Source organism: Saccoglossus kowalevskii, chromosome 18, assembly GCF_978046115.1.
Source record: "Saccoglossus kowalevskii chromosome 18, keSacKowa6.1, whole genome shotgun sequence".
In the NCBI taxonomy this organism is placed as follows: Eukaryota; Metazoa; Hemichordata; class Enteropneusta; family Harrimaniidae; genus Saccoglossus; species Saccoglossus kowalevskii.
In genome coordinates, this window is record NC_140658.1 from 8911102 (window position 1) to 8928926 (window position 17825).

At 33.6% G+C, this 17825-nt stretch overlaps 1 protein-coding gene across 1 annotated transcript in view; it reads left to right on the forward strand.

Annotated features, from left to right (window-relative positions):
- The window catches only part of dst (dystonin), a 125566-nt gene that overhangs the window by 71633 nt on the left and 36108 nt on the right, over window positions 1-17825 (forward strand). Inside the window, exons 105-118 of the mRNA XM_085492638.1 lie at window positions 827-973; window positions 1922-2347; window positions 2875-3195; window positions 3288-3402; window positions 3588-3802; window positions 5090-5407; window positions 6263-6429; window positions 7132-7291; window positions 7446-7671; window positions 7779-8014; window positions 8216-8345; window positions 14984-15183; window positions 16805-17137; window positions 17256-17418. Of these exons, the coding sequence (XP_085348764.1) occupies window positions 827-973; window positions 1922-2347; window positions 2875-3195; window positions 3288-3402; window positions 3588-3802; window positions 5090-5407; window positions 6263-6429; window positions 7132-7291; window positions 7446-7671; window positions 7779-8014; window positions 8216-8345; window positions 14984-15183; window positions 16805-17137; window positions 17256-17418 (3157 nt within the window). The remainder of the gene's footprint in view (window positions 1-826; window positions 974-1921; window positions 2348-2874; window positions 3196-3287; window positions 3403-3587; window positions 3803-5089; window positions 5408-6262; window positions 6430-7131; window positions 7292-7445; window positions 7672-7778; window positions 8015-8215; window positions 8346-14983; window positions 15184-16804; window positions 17138-17255; window positions 17419-17825) is intronic.

Below are 17825 nucleotides of genomic sequence, written 5' to 3' on the forward strand. Positions count from 1 at the left end.
CATTCATTCACAGAATATACAAATGAAATTGTCAAATTAAACTAATCTTGTTGAAAAATTATATTGGAAATTAATAAATATAGTAATTTATTTTAGATTTAGATTTACATCATCATAATATTAAGTCTATACAAATTTTGCTTTAAGGCTGTTGTGAGATATAGTTTTGATATTTATATTTCAATTTAAATAAATTCTTTTTGTAATCAGATATTTTATTATAATGTTGAAGTAGCCGATATTTGACCGCACCGGAATATTAAATATTGATACATCTGTCGTTTTGTTATGAAGCCACATGTTACATCATGCTCTCCGATAATTTGTCAAATACATTTAAAGTGGCCTGCTGATGTTATGATGACTCATTATGCTAATGAGACAGGTCAAGGGTCATCTAGCTACCTCCATATTGTACATACTTCGGTGTTACAACAACCGGGTGGACATTATCTTTTTTTAAAAATTATAATTAATATGCAAATATTTCAACTGTTTGTACGTTGCCGATTGTACCAACGATATAGTGGCGGTTATTAGCGTGATACACTCAAAGATGTGCAAATTTACACATATATAATTAGGAATCTGTATGTGGTATAGAAGCGACATGTGCAAAACGCTGTAATATTATATTGTGTCTGTGGCAGACTCCATTATAACTGTCACCATCAGGAACGCGTCTTTACTGCTTCTAATGCCAACAACCGTTTCAGTTTATCACGCTACGTGAGTAGGACAAATTTTGACCGATATAGTTCATCACCCAGCCATGGGTGTGTCCTTTCAACGCTGACTGTTTTAATTTTATTTTTCATCGTATTAGGATGCCGTCCAAAAGAAGTATGCCGAGGATGCCGCAGCGATTCACGATTTGCTGGAGTGGATTGTAGCAACAGAGAAACGACTTGGATTCCAGCAGCCGTTGCTAGAGGAAATAACACCATTATCTGACCAACTGAAGGAAAACAAGGTATGAATTAATTCATGGGTATCAGTTTCCTGTCAGTATTTTTGTTCCCCTTATTTTTAATTATTTACTTTTTTTTTTTAAAAAAACAGCTAATTTCAAATGTTCCCTTAATGGTGTAATAAAAAAAGAAAATTTAAAATAAAATAAAATAAAATAAAATGCACAGCTGGGTAGTGTCTCATTTACGTTTTATGATATTGAGCTAAATTGCCATGACAACCAGTAAATCCAAGGTTGTTAGAACCAGTAAATATTTCCACTTGCAATTCTTTACTTCCTTCAAAAAAATGTAGCAAAAGATATAATTACACTTGGCTGTCAACATATTGTATGAATATTTCATCGTTATTTAGCATTTTAACACTTATTATGTCATGACAACAGGTGCTCTCTTTGTCAAAACTAATTTAACAATAGCCCCATACATCCCTGTAACAAGACTAAGCCTAACAAAGGGCTCTGCAAATTTAAGTTCTTTGTTATTTAAAATGATATTAATGCCTCCATGCAACCTTATTCCATAAATTAACTAATACCATGCCAGCATATTTATCATTTCGTGTTTATATTTACATGTGTCACCTTTTACTTTAGATAAATTTATGTGGTCAAAGAATTCGTTGCAATTATTTTGTAGAACAAAATTTGTTCAAAATTAAGGTTAAAATTTGAATTACTTTATTTAAGCAATTTTTTTTCCCCGGGAGCTTATGCCACAGTCAGTCTGTCTGTCTGTCAGTCTGTCTATTTTGAGATGTCTTTTGCACCAACATTTTTCAAAGTTGTATTTATATTTTGGATCATTTCCAAATAGACATTTCCCATTTGCTGCATGTCTTGAAAAAATATTAATTTTGACAAAAATGGATTTGGACCTTTAAAAAATTGAGTGAAATATGTATGATTGATTGATTACCTGACAAACTGATTTCAATTTTTTTCTTCAAGAATGTATATGATGATGTCAACACTCATCAACAACCAATTCAGCAAGCTGTGAGAAACGCAGAGAAACTGATTGATACTAAAGGAAAGAAAATACCAGAAGACGACAAAAGCAGGCTACAAGTAAACATCAATGAATTGACGACACGCTACGAAGTTCTCACAACGCAATCCACTATGAGAGTCAAAAAACTCAACACCGCCGTGGATGAATTAGAAAAGTTCACCGATGAAGTGGTTCCGTTTGAGGAATGGCTCGCAGCCACAGAAGATGCGTTGATAAAATTCTCGACTAACATTCCCAAAGAGTCTGACAAACTTAAAGACCAACGAGAAAACCTGGTTGATGTAGAAGAAGATATCATCTCTCACAAAGCAGAGCTCCGATTTGTCAATATGTCAGGTCAAAAGTTCATGGAGAACAGCAAGGTAAAAAATTTAGAAATCCTGCCTCCTATAATTTGTGAACGTTGAAGTTCATTTTTGTCACAATGGATTTTTGTAATTCGTGAGAACTAAATTTCGCTGTCTTACGGATCTTCTTAACTTCTACCTGAAATTTGTGAAAATTCTACTGTCGTGAAATTAAACTAGTTATAGTAGTATTATACTCAACTGAAAAATTAAAAACAAATTTAAAACTTGATTCATTTAGGTGATTACAGTACATTGTACCTCACATCAAGGCGGTTGTGTGTTTGATTCTTGGATCCAACTGTTTATGCAGCAGAATAAATCAGAGTACAGTCTGCCTTGCCAACCAACTAACACACAATATTAAGTTTGTGAGACTAGTTTGCACATGCACTTGCCATTACTACCAAAGACAAAAAGCATTAGGAATTAAGTGGGAAATAAAATGAAAATGGTTATTTTTGACTCAAGTCAGTTGTTAAATTCTTACAGTAAAACATGGGTGAAATTTTATTAAAAGTGATTTATATTTATTTTTTCAGGAATACAAGAGTGAACTGTCAGAATTCCGAACCAACAAGATCCCGAAATCTTTCACTAAAAATTTCACTGAGGCACCAGAGACTAGCCTGCTTAAAAACCGAGTGAACGACATCAATGAACGATACAAGAAACTGAAAACCAACTGCAAGGACCTTGTGAGCAAATTGAAGGCGATTGACAACAAGGGGAAGAAATACCAAGAAGCTCTGGATAATGTGTTGCCATGGTTGCAGCAGACAGAGGAGGAGTTGAAAAAGGTTTTGGAAGAACCAGTCGGTGCAGAGCCAAAGGTGGTTCAAAAGCAAGTTGACAAGGTCAAGGTACGTGCTGACAATAAATTGATTGTTTTCATCATGAAAATCATGTTATTTGAGGGCAAATATAAATATACTGTTATTTTTGTCTCATAAAGGCAATGCTGAGCGATTTAGCGACACACGGCAAAGACGTTGAGAAAGTAAAAGATACTGGAAAAGATTTGATTGAGAGTCAACCAGAACGTAAAGACGAAGTACAGAATACAACAGGTCAGTACACAATTAGAAAATGAAAAAAAAAATCATTCAAAAATAATAATAAAATCTGATTGGTATTTCTTTGAACAACAAAAATAAACTTTTCTTATTTAATGCTTTTCAAACTTATTACCGGTACCTCCAACATGGTGGGAAATATAATTGCAATCTACAAATTTGAATTTGGTCTTTCCTAGATGATACTGAAGAGAAATACAAAGATCTTATCGCCATGGCAACGGATAGAAGTAACACTCTACAGACTGCATTGACGCAGTCTCAGGGCGTACAAGATGGAATCGAGGCTTTACTAACATGGTTGGACGACACTGAAAAGAAACTTGATAAGATCACTGAATCGCCCATTGACGCTAAAAAAGATTCATTGGTGGACAAACAGAGCGAAATCAAGGTATTTTAAACACAATAATTTGTTACCAGAATTTATCTATTTTTTAGTTATTTTCGCTGATAAGTGAATTCTGGAAATTTTAAATCCATATAAACAGTCTACATTATAACTGTTTACACCTAATAAACTTATATAGTTTGCTTAAAAAGTCTGTAAAAGTAAAAATTCAATTGATGTGCTGAAAATGTCAAAATATTAACATTGACTTGTGAAAATGAATACTTTTAATAAAGAAGATTTGGTTCATTAAATGATTTAAGCAGAAAGATGTATAGTTGATTATAACTATTAGTAATTTTAAATACTGCATAAAATTATTACAAGAAATTGTCAAGAAATTTTGCAGAATGGCAAAGGAATAAAAGATAAACACATTAATCTTTATTAACCTTTAATACAAAGATGGAAAGGAATGGTTACGAATAAAATTAAATCAGAAAACGAGTGAAATTTCTAGTGTGTAACATAAAAGTATTAGCAACAATATTACTTGTACATGTTAATTGGTGGTGTGTTTATTGAAGACAAACTATCCGATTTTAAGTCTTTTGTATTTAGCCTTTTGTATTTTATAATCTGCTTGGCTGGAAATCAGTAGACGGTACAATTAGCAAAACAATCCTGGTTCTACAAAACGAGCAATCGATGCACACCAATGGACAGTGTAGAAGGAACACTTGTAACTTCATTCAGACTAGTTCATGGGAGAGTTATCATCTAGTTATGCGAGGTTTTAGAAACATGTTAATCAGTCAAAAGTTTGAGACAGTGGAGACTCCTTTCTGTGTATAATAATAATAATAATATTTATTAAGCCATCGGAACAGCAACAAAATATATAAAAAAAAAGAAAAAAGAAAAAAAAATACACTCGCCATCCTCTTTGTATGACCTTTTAAATAGTGACCCAGTTTTGAGCTCTTGTCAAAATTGTTGATTTAGTGTTTATAGATAGGTAAATAGATAACACCTTTATTACAACCATGTAAATTTCACATTTCTTATTTGCTGTTTAAAATGTCATAAAGGTTTATGTAAACACTTGTGTTATGAAATTATTTAATTTAGGTTTAAAGGTCAACTAAGTGTTGGCTGTATTCTTGTCGATAATTGCTGGTTATAAAAATGATTGAAATTCCTAATAACAATAAAATATTTTGTAATGTCAAAAACTTTTTTTTTTAAAGTCAGTGGAGTGTTGGGTTTTCCCAAACTTAACAAAAATAAAAAAAAATTCCCAATGACATTCCTAGACCATTTATTTTATTTGTCTTTTCTGTTTTTTAGGTATTGCAATCTGATCTTGATAGCCACAAACCGAGCGTTGACGCCATTAATAAGTCAGCTAGCGAGTTGATCAAAGACAGTGAGCCGTCGGTTGCCAGGGTGGTCAAAGACAAACTTGATGACCTCAACAAAAGATTTGGTGATGTCTCTGATAAAACCAAAGATCATGGTAATTACCTTCAAGGTGTCCAAGAAAAACTGGATCATTTCTTGGAGAAGGTTGATGAACTGGAAGACTTTGTGTTGCCGACGCTTGAAACATTGGAATCGAAAGATCTGGCTACCATGGAGCTGTTGGCTCTCGGTAGCAAGTTATTGGTAAGCTGTTGCCATTTTCTTGAATGATTCAGTCGGTATTTAATTTTTAATTGTGGTGACTGCACTAGCAAATTCCCTCCAGCAGGAATATCTATGATTCTAAACTACAATGTATTCACTGTTCCATAACATCATATATTTTATTTCACTTCCTACCCATCATGCATCATTACACTGACCATAATCAGTTGCAGTATCCAACCATAACTAATCAATCACCCAATACCCCTTAGTTTTATGATTTTGATTTTTTCTGCCATGTAATTAATCCGTCTGTTGTATATTTCTTCATTTACAACTCCGTCTGGGAATTGTTGGGTTAAAGTATCTTGCAAGGCATAAAGAATGTACAAATCTGAGACGAGTTTCTTATACAGGTGTTCACATATCTTTCAATATCTTTTTCAAAATTCTTGTCCGGGTATGCTAAAGTATTAGCGTAACCAGCTACATGCGTCATTAGGAATTGCTCTCATGTATGCTAACCCCGGGGGGCGTGCAGCACGTCCCCTTTTTTTGATAAAAGAGAACAGCCTTTTGTAGGATTTAATATAGGTCAAAAGTTCTAGTCAGTGACAGGTAGTTGTTGTAGAAACAGTGGCTGATATGTAACCAGAGAACTGCTATTATGCTGCTGATAGGTAGTGAAGATATGTGTCTGATGTGTTGAGTTTAAATACCCAAAGGTTATCAAAGTGGAAACAGAATTAATTCATTACAGTATTTACACTTTGCCAATACTGACCTGTCTGGTAATAACGATTGTATAATTTTGACACCCGCACGCACCAAGGTAATAGACAATTAAAGTTCAAGAGGTTAATAACCTGTTTTTTTGACTATTGCACATTACAGGAAATCTCTGCCAACTTAGATGAAAACCGTCCAAAGTACACTGATATCCAGAAGCTTGGTGAGGAGCTGGTAAAAGATCCTAAACTCTCTGATACCTCTCAAGTAAAAGATGTTTTAGATAATTTGAACAAAAACTGGAGCTCGCTAGAAGATCTATTAGATAAGAGGTAAGAATATATTTTGAGCACTCATTCAAAATAAATCTCTGATTTTAAGGTACATTATTTGTCATCAATGGAATCTTTACTACATGTATTAATTTATTATTCTTAACTGTTGTTTGTTGATTTCTTTTGACTGCTTGTGCAGTGAAAGTAGAAAGAGAATTCTAAGGAGATGACAAAAGCAGTGACTTTAGAATAATAAAAATCTCTTAATGTGTTATAACTATTATTAATCTTTGTTGAGGCATTCTGTAATGACTTTCATGGATGTTCAAACACTTTCAAAAATATTTAAAATTAATTGTTTAGATGATAAAATCCAACTGTGGCGCCCATTTTGTAATTTACCCATAGTGTACAATATTTCAGTAGCCAATTATAATTCCCATGGTGAACAATATTCTAGTGGTCATTTTGTAATTTCCCATAGTGTACAATATTTCAGTAGCCAATTATAATTCCCATAGTGAACAATATTCTAGTGGTCATTTTGTAATTTCCCATAGTGTACAATATTCAACAGCTATTTTGTATTTTCCCAACAGGACACATAATTCCAGCGGCCATTTTGAAAATGGTGAAAAGGCTCATAATTTAAAAATTAGTTTAAGAACACAATATATTTTTACATGTTTTTAAGCAGAAAAGTATAGCTATAAAAAATCAGATGAATCATGAATAATATATATTATCTTTTTATGAAAGGAACAAACAACTGAACGATAAGCAGGCTGCTTATGAGAAATACAATGACGCGACTAAAGCTGTCTTGGATTGGTTGGATGGAATGGAGAAAAAGGTTGAAGAGTTGAAACCTGTTGCTGTGGATGTAGAATTATTGAAGCAAGAACTCGAGGGCTTGAAGGTAAGGTGGTTGTTGTTGCTTTAACCATTCCATACTTTGTCGAAATTTTTGGTCCAGGTTGGTGTAATTGATCCGAAGTGTGACAAGTTGAAAGACGTTTATCGTTTTGGTTCATAGTATCAACTTACATATTTACAATAATTTTCTGTTTCAGCCAATCAGCGATGATCATGGTAAATACCACCCTACGATTGAAGAAGTCAACGACCTTGGCAATGCTATCAACAAGCTCAACCAGGAGGATGATGCTCCCTCTCCAACTGCATCTCCAAGGAAACGATCTCGAGCTGCCATATTAGCCGCTCAGCAAGGTAGTCCCGAGAAGAAACTAGGAAGACGTGCATCAGATCAACTTGACAGCGCTCCATTTGCCACTGAAGGTAAAAATTTGTTGTCACCAAACTAAAAATCAATCTGAATTTTGATGACATTCTCTTTGTTTGTCATTTGCCAACAATTAAACATTAAATGTTTATTTCCTCCACAGAAACATCAGAAGTACAGAAGCAACTGAACCAAATCAATGATCGCTATGATGACCTCGGTGAGAAATTGAAGGACCGTCAACAAGAACTTGACAGCAACTTTAAGAAGTCTGACCATCTGAAGGAGGAAATGAAAGAGTTAATGGGCTGGATGGACAAAATGGAGGCAGACATTGACAGTCAAGAACCTGTTGCAGCTTCTGCTGACGATGTCAAGAAACAGCTCAAACAACAGAAGGTAAAATAAAATCTTAAATCTGATTAGCTGAATTGTTTGAAACATACACTGTGATTGGTTGCCACTGATAAACTCACTCTATCAGTGTTATTCTGAATCGTAATTTGTCAGGTATTTTGTGGTTGTGAAAAATAAAATTATATCTTTGGAACAAATTTAAAATCAAGAAAATAATAATTTGTAATTGTTGCGTATTTGTAGGCACTTCAAAAAGATTTGGATGCCAAATCTGGCAAAGTTGATGACATGAAGGCACTTGGAGAAGACCTGCTCAAAGATAAAGAAAATGCCCCAGGGGCTGAAGAGATCAAGAAAGACCTCAAGGAACTTGGTAAGCTCATTTGTCTCTTATTGTCTTCCCATATTTGTCAATTGCTTGTGTGTCATGGTGATAGAACAACGAATATTTCCCAAATCTCAATTTATTTTTTGAAAAAGTGTATTATTAAATTCAGATCAAAGCAACAACATGAATTTTTTAATATTTTTCATAGAGATAAAAATATCTGTGAATGTTTTTTTAATTTTTGGCTGTTTATATAATCTGGAATTGACTTTCAATAGAAGCATTTACAAATTCACACACAACATTTAATATTTGAAATACATAAATGGAGGCAGTGTGAATGTGATATGGTGTGTTTAACAATATGGTGAACTCTTTGGTTTGAATGTGGGGGTGAATTTGGCATGAGTTATTTTAATGGTGCATTATGTGTCATATTGACTTTGTACGATGGTGTCTTTGTGGCGGTGAATGTCGGTTTGAATTTTAGGAAGCATGCAGTAAACAGGTAACGGATGCTATTTCTTTTCACTGTAAAACCTGTCTTAGCAATAAATAGTTACAATCAATTATAGAGTAGAAAACTTCCACAACTTTTCCCAAATTGCATGAATTCTGCAAAACCTATTTTTCGTCTCCCTTGAAAAGTAGAATTCTGTAGTATCAAAACTACTTTATTAAAATATTTTTTTATTTTTTTATTTTGGCATAGACCCTCTGATTCTGACTTTAACTAAAGACTTTTCTGTATGAAATAATCAATATTTGTGGAGAGAGACTAAATAAACATATTGTCCTTCCTGGCTGGAGTATTATCTCTTAAAATACCAGCTGTTTTTTTCAGTTTATATATTACATAACCCATTGATTATTTTGTTTACTTTTTTTCTTTGACAAACTGAAGATTGCATATTGATTTCACCTTGGGTTGTCAGTTTCACTTGTTGCATTGCATGCCTACTACACCTTATCACATCACTTCACTTATGGTGTGTGGCACTTTAACACCACACTGACACACCTTTTCCTCTGTGTCTTGGTATTTGTTATCGGTAAAGCTCCTTACTTCTGTCTCCTTGGAATTTTTTGTAAAAATAGGTGAATGGAAGGCTGGGAAATATTCTGTATTTTTTCCCCCTCCATAATACAAGTGTGTTGATTCGTTGTAGCCTTTCTCAACAAGAATTTTGTTTATTTTAGAAGTTTTGTCCCAATGCTCACCTGAGATTTATGGCATACCTAACCGTGAACATTTGGCTTTTGAGCCTTCAGTATGGGCGGACACTTTAACTCGTTCTAAAACATCAACTGTGCCCCCTAGGCAGCAATGTTTGACCTCTGCTACTGAGCCTCAGAATAAAGAGGCATCTGTTGGTGTCAAAAACCAGCAGAAACGTTCCAGCTGTGGGAAGTTAACGTTGGAACCCTTGGATGTGGACCTCACTGAAATGCCTTTAATCATGAAGGGTATTTGCATGGAAATACAGTTAGATGAAGAACAAGCAACGTCTCCAATTGAAGAAGTCACCGTGGAATATTTTCGAAGTAACCCTGTGTGCTTGGAGTTAAATGAACGCAATTCGGGTACCACGGAAACGGATAATGATAAACGCAGACGGGGAGGAGTTGCCCCACAATTTATTATTGAGATTCTAGATACTGAGTTAAGCAATGGAGATATTGCACAGTTTGATTGCAAAGTTGTTGGAGACCCTACACCTGAAGTGACATGGTACAGAAATGGGGTTGAAATTCTCACCAATAACCGCTTTGTGTTTTATGCGGACAATCAAGGAGGGCATACGTTAATTTTAAATGATGCTAACGTGGATGATATTGGGACGTATACTGTGAAAGCTGTCAATTTATCTGGAGAAGCGTCATGTTCTGCCGATCTCCGTCCTCTTGTGAAAGGTTTGCGTGACCCCCACTCATGCAGATACTGTCAAAAAGTGGTTGATAACATATGGGTACAAAGTACATAAAAAAAAAATCTAAATTATCCCCATAAAAATATAACAATATTATTTAACACACAAATTAATGGATCATAATACAGGAGACACTTCACAATTAGTTTGTTTGAAAGTACTCTTCTCCAATAATTCTAATAGTGACATGATATCACAGGGCTGATCAGAATCAACACACTTGCTTACTTGAATGTCTTTCTCGTAATGTTGATAATAGTGTATTTTGTCCCATAAGGTTATCATCCAGCAAACTGCAGTAGCTGTATTCACCTTTAATTTCTACTTGCTTTTAGTTCAAGAAGGGAAGAGCTCGTAATAATATTAATTTATTTGACTTAAACTTTAAATTATAAAAACACAAAAATAATCAAATTTTTTTTAAAAATTTTGAGCAATGATGAAAAATATTTTTTTTAAATTGCTTGCAAAATTGTTTGTAGCTACTATGGTGATGGGTCTTTATTAGTAGCTCTGTTATTGTCTCTGTGTGACAATTCAATGTTTTCACCACCTGTCTTCAGTAAACGTGTACATGTGTCGTCAACCTGGGTGTGGATTGAACCCAAACTTCCTCTTCCGCAGAACCAAGATGAATACATCGGTTTTATTCTTCTCTCGTCCTACCTACATTCTTTCTCTTTATTTGCTCTTAACATTCCTTTTCTATGCAATAAACTTTTAAATAAAATTTGTGCTCAAATTTTGATATTCATTAAATATTTTTTCAAAAAATAAAAAAAAATATAAATTTAAAATTCTTTTCTTCTAAAAAGAGTATTTTTTTGTCTGAAAATTATTATAAATTATTTGGAGCTCTTCCCAGCAGCTGATCAATTGTGACTTTCTTTTTCTGCATGCTGAATATTATTTTTTACGTGGGATAAAGGTCAACAAACTCTGTGCATGCGTTAATAATTTTTTATGTCATACATATATGGGGAAGCGGTGTTGCCTTGGTGCTTTAGAAAATTATTCCACCTGTTGAATAGAATTCAAACAAGGCAGTCATTATTCAAATGATAAAATACAAATTGGAAATGAAAAGAAATTAGTATTAACTTTTTGAACAACATATTTTTTGCACCAAAATATCAAAATTTTTTGAACATTTGTTATGTATTTTTTTTAATTTCCCTCTGGCTATACTTCTTGAAATTTTGGAACAAAAATTAATTTCTTTTATGTGATTAGGTTTATTTATTTTTTTAAATTTGGTGTACAAAAGGTTAAATCAGGTGGCTCGTATAAATTTCAAAAGAGAAACATTTACCAATCTGTTCCATTAGGCTGCCTTGAATGTTACCTAGGAATGTTGTTGTAGTGTGTCTATATGTATTGTTGCAATCAAGTGGACACAGTGTTAATCCCCCGTTACATGAGAGTCCGTCGATTCAAGGCACGGCTCATTTACAACAGGTGGAATTTTCAAACCATTTGGGAAGGTGTTTTTTAATAGGTGCTTGTCGCTCAACTTTGTCCCACTGCTAATGGTGTATCTGTGATTTCCTATCTCTTACGCTGGTCACATTTTGTGGCACTGGGTGGGCGTGCCGCTTAAGTGGGTCAGCCATATTTTTCAAGTATCCCTCCTCATGAACTGTTTATTTATTTTAAAATTTTTAAGGTGTGGGTTGGAATACCTCTCCTTTGCTTTATATTTGCATACCTGTATTTATTATCCATGTATATACGGTATTGGTATGTTTATTTCATTATCAGGGCATCTCATGATATATAGGGTTTTGTGTTTTATTGTGCATGTCCACTGGGTTGCATGCGTGACACTGGGTAATAAAAACAAAGCAGTGTTTTTGCTTTGAATCATTGTCCAGAAATGTTTTGTAACTCTTCCGCACACACATGGTAGACTGCGTAACTGCCGTTAACCTTTCATACTTGACCTTTCACCTTATTCATGTGACCTCACCAGTCATTTTCCACCCTTATTTTAATTCCACGCCTTACTGACATGCAGCATCACATTTTAATCTCTTAACAGCAACTTGAACACAATGCGTAAATACTAACTCTAGCTTATCATAAACTTAATAATTTTATACTGACTCAATTTTACCGATAATTTATCAAATGATATATGGGATACCCAATGATTCCTTTTTTGTCGGCAAACGTTGTAATTTGTTTCCTCCCTGTAATACCGGTACTGACGATTGATATACTGTGAAATACCAACACCATAACTGCAGTGCCGCAATTTTCACATTCTTCTGTACATTTTATTGACTTTAAGAGAACTTTAAACAATCGTTGACATTCATTTCATTAGGTCTCATTTTTCATGTGAAACGACTGAATTTAACAGCAGTGAAGCCGCAGCCAACTCTGCCCTCCATCAAATTTATGCTTCAATTTCACCTCAACCTTTTTAAACATTTTGAAAAAAAATGTTGCATAAGTATTTTTTTATAATTTGTTTCATATTTTTGGATAAAATTTACATAATTTCTTACTGGCTTCAATTTTTATTTAAATTATTTGGAAAAAAAATAGAAACACATACTGTAGAATACTTTATTTTCGCTTGGAATTAATTTTCGCTATTTTTGCTGAAGGAATGATTCAGTGAAAATAAAATCCAGAAAACATACCTTTTGTCTTATATTTTACGTTAAACTTTTCAAAAATCAGTGAAAATAAATTCCATACATAACACCAAAAAAGGCTTATCAACTAAAATTAATTCCAGCTGAAATAAAATATTTTACAGTATTGAGAGTTATTTTGTTCAAGGTTTCAAAAGATTGCTTTGTTGTACAAACATGTTAATCTTGTGAAATATTGCTGCTTGGTGTTCTCTCAAACATAAGTTGCCTGCATGTGACCCTGGATTATTCACTATAACCTCCAGACTAAGTAAACAGTGTATTTTTACTTGTATAATTTCAGTGTTGTCCATTGCATGTCAACAATAAATATTTGCCAAGCATGAATTTTGTGAACTGCCTCAGTTCTTATATCACTTCCTGTCAAAGAGTATTCTCATTTTGATTCAAAACAAAATTAATTTTGAATTGAAAAGTTCCAGTAATATGTATAATGAGCGATATTTAATATTCAAATTATTGTAAATACTTTATTTTCGCTATTTTGCTGAAGGGATGATTCAGTGAAAATAAAATCCAGCAAATATACTTTTTTTCCTATATTTTACATTCAACTCGTCAAAAATCAGTGAAAATAAATTCCATACAAAACCCCAAAAAAGTCTTTTTAGCGAAAATTAATTCCTGCTAAAATAAAGTATTTTACATTCTTGCATATAAATCTTTTTTAAATATGGTTCCATAAAAGATACTAAAACAATGAGAATACATTATCATCCAAATCCTCAAAGTTCTGTGCAAAATGTTGGTTTTCTGATGATCACAAATTTGCCAGGGAATAATTTGATTACTGAGGTTGTCTTGCTTCTATATTGTTGTACCACGTAATCTATGTGGTACTTTGTATGTGGCTTCCTTGTATTATAAACCTCTTGGTATGTTGTGATAACACAATTATAAGTGTCAGTTATTTGCATGATGTGGGTTTGAAGCTTCCATATTGCATGTATTCTGTTACCAATCATAAATACCTTGTATACCCATTATGTATTTGATTACCCAGCATGTACCAATTGTATCCAGGTATTTCATATATCGTGTATATACTGATCTGATCTGATTGCACCAGGCATGTACCCAAATATAGCCAACATATACCCAAATGAACCCAGCATGTACCAAATGTATCCAAATATCATATCCACATATCTACTTACACTGGACATGTACCCAAATATAGCCACCATATACCCAAATGAACCCAGCATGTACCAAATGTATACAAATATCATATCCACTTATTTTTACATCGGGCATGTACCCAAATGAACCCAGCATGTACCAAATGTACCCAAATATCATATCCACATATCTACTTACACTGGGCATGTACCCAAATGAACCCAGCATGTACCAAATGTATCCAAATATCATATCCACATATTTACTTACACTTGTAGGAATTTAATAGTAATTAATAGTATTTAATTCCAGTGTAGCCAGCAATTCCATCAAGGACAGTCTGAATATCGTTTCACCCAACCTAAATTAGCTGAATTTAATTTCTCAGAATGGGTTCTTGGAATGATTATATATACAATTTTGAATGGTTTGTCTTTCCTTCTCTTTACTTCCTTTAAGGAATATAAAATGTTAATTAAATTACCAGTATATAATAAAAATTATGATGTAAAAATTAAAACAATTCATATAAAAACACATTGACAGATATTGTTGAGAAAGTGGCAATTAAAAGTTTGATACTTTTGTAGGAGATTTACCTGTGGAGTTAATTGGTATAAAATTAATTGTACATTTCAGAAGTAACTTGAGGAGTAATCTGGTTGCCGAGGGAAACCTTGGGATCAGTTTCTCATAAAATAGATTAGAACTAAACAAGCACAGAAGACATAACAGGCATTCTCATAGGATACAGTTACACATAAAAATAACACATGAACTTTGACCTCCAGCTGTTGTGTATGTTGCAGTCTAAGTTTCCATCCATTTCTCATCGCCATCTTTCTCTCTCCTCCCGAAAGACTATCACAGAACCATGTTGTTGTCATGGTAACCTTTCTCTATCTTGGTGCCCTCTTGCTGACAGTAATTACAATTTTTATTTATCTCCCTCCGCCTTCCACAGATGATAAATACAAAGAGTTGCAGAAAAAGGCTGCAGATCGCCAACAGGAATTGGACGATGCCTCCGGAAACCTTGGTGACTTCGAAGAGGCATGTAAACGTCTCAAGAAATGGCTGGGGCACAAGGAAAAGATCATTGGTGTACTTGGATCGCTAGCTGCCGAAGTGATGATACTCCGAAGCCAGAAACAACAAATTGAGGTGAGTCCCTTTCCTAAATTGACGCACTTGAAGAACATCAATATTTGTCTCTATAAAAATGAAAATTAACTTTTATGTTTTCCTGAATAAAGTTATTTTGTTGTGGTGTTTTATAAACTAAAATGTTTTCAAACTCACCACTTGTTTATAAAATATAACAATAATATAGTATCAGCTGAAATGAATGTTTATTGAGAAGGTACTGTAATCTAATGACATCATGTGACCATGTAACTTTAAAAAAAAAGGAGATAATGATATAATTAGATTTGTCAGGAAATTACCTCAACTAAGGCAGATTTTTTTTTTAATTTTAGACATGTTAGGATAAAGGAAGTTAAATGATGAAAACATTTCTTTTATTGAAGAGTATCAAATTGATTCTTTTTACTCAAATTATAAGAAATATTCATTTCTAAAATTTGTTGACAATTTTCTATAATTATTTTAAATCAAATTTTGACTTACAAAATTTGAAAACTTGAAATTTTAAAAATCTTGCAAAAAATTATCAGTGTAACAGTACAGCGCTGGTAGTAATATCATTTGATACTATCGGGTTTATAAATAATGCAAAGGAATGGAATTGGTATTGTTTACTTGTGCTACTACATCAGACATTGTAGATGTGTTCAAGCTGTCTGGACTGCAGAACAAATATCATTAATTAGCCCTAGTAGATTTTAATTAGTTGGGTGGACTGGAATAAAATACTACATACATGTATGTCTGCATAAATATAAAGCTATGAATAGACAGACTGGAAGTACTAAACGTGTCATTGTATTCTTTGTTTATATAACTAGTGTGAACTAAAGTAGTGCTGTCACAGTGATGTTTATTTATTTATTAATTAATTAACTGGTGGTGAACCAATTAGGGAAGTCCTTACTTGAGGAAGTTAGAAGGCCATGTAGGACTTACAAGGTTGTTCCTGATTAGCCGCTTACCTGATTGGCTTATCACTAACTGGTGGTGAACCAATTAGGGAAGTCCTTACTTGAGGAAGTTAGAAGGCCATGTAGCACTTACAAGGTTGTTCCTGATTAGCCATTTACCTGATTGGCTTATCACCCAAACAGTCCTTGCCATTTATTGGGACTGTTTTATAGCACTTTGAAAAATTAGAAAAAATTGTGAAATTTTTTAAAAAAAAAAATATCCTGTTTCTTTGGATTAGTTATCACAGTGCCCATAATGAAAACTTCCTGTGACCAAGAGAAAACTTATGCTTTGTTTTGACAAATATTTGAAAAAAAAATATCTTAATTACCTTAACTGGTGAATATCTCAACCAAAATATTTTAACTGGTATAAGTGGTGTATTAGTTGTTTATGTATATAATTTGATACATAAAATAGCAGTGCGGAATTCCCCCAAAGTCAATAAACATTTTTGTAAACATTCTTAGACTGCTTATTCAACCTGAGGTTACCAGGGCAATGAACTCTGAGGATTCTTGATGACAGACGGCTTTACAGTATATGTCTTTATGTGCGGACTCTTTCCTTCTCCAAAAAGGAACTTACTGAAACAACTAAGGCAAATTTTTTCAGAAAAATCATAGATAAACAAAGATGTTTAAAAATAAATGATGTTCATATTCCTTTTCTCTCCAAGGTTCTGCTTGATGAGTTTGACTCCAATGACTATCAACTTGAAGATGTTAATAAAGCTGGTCAACCAATTCTTGATAAGCTATCGCCGGAGGAACTTGAATCCTCACCCGTCAAAGCACAGCTGGACGAACTAAACAACAAATGGAATGACCTGAAAACAAGCATGCAGGAGAGATGCAAGAAAATCGAAGAAACGTTAATTGAGAGCGAGAAATTCCATGATGCCTTACGAGAGATGCTCGACTGGTTGTCAGATATCAATGGTAGATTCAAGAATCTTTCCCCGGTCAGTACCAATCCTGCGATTGTTGACAGACAAATCCAAGAAACAAAGGTGAGTTAACCAATCATTTTAGTGTTACCTTACTGTGCAGTCAATCAGAAAAAGGAATACATGTATATGCATGGAATATGTAAGATGGTATGTGATTGGTTATATTTCTTCACTGCAGGACCTGCAAGAGGAAGTTGATAGTAAGAAACCATCCATTGTTCTGATGCATGAGAAATACAACATTCTGATGGATCTTGTAGATGAACCAACTGCTAAAGCCGACTTGAAGAGGAAACTTGATGCTGTTGTCAAACCGTATGATGAATTGTGCCAGAAACTTGGTATGTTCTTCTTTTAATCATGCTTTATTATAAAGGCCTAATCTCTTTAATATCACGATTAAACTAAGACGAGCAACAAAACAAAGTGCCCCATGATTTCATAATACAATCCCATGACAACTTCCATTCATGCAAAACATTCACATTTCATGGAATACAATTCTTGAAATAAATTGTGTCTAATTTGGGTAGGGAAAAGATATATCATTGGCTGAATCATCAGTAACAAATCTTTTGATTGGTTAATCTAGATACATTCAGAAATCTCTTTGTTCATTGGTGGAATCATCTCTAACAATCATTTTGATTGGTCAATCCAACCAAGACTCATTCTGAAATCTTTCTGTTGATTGGTTGAATGATCAGTACTAAACATTTTATTGGTCATGCACTAATTATTTGTTTAC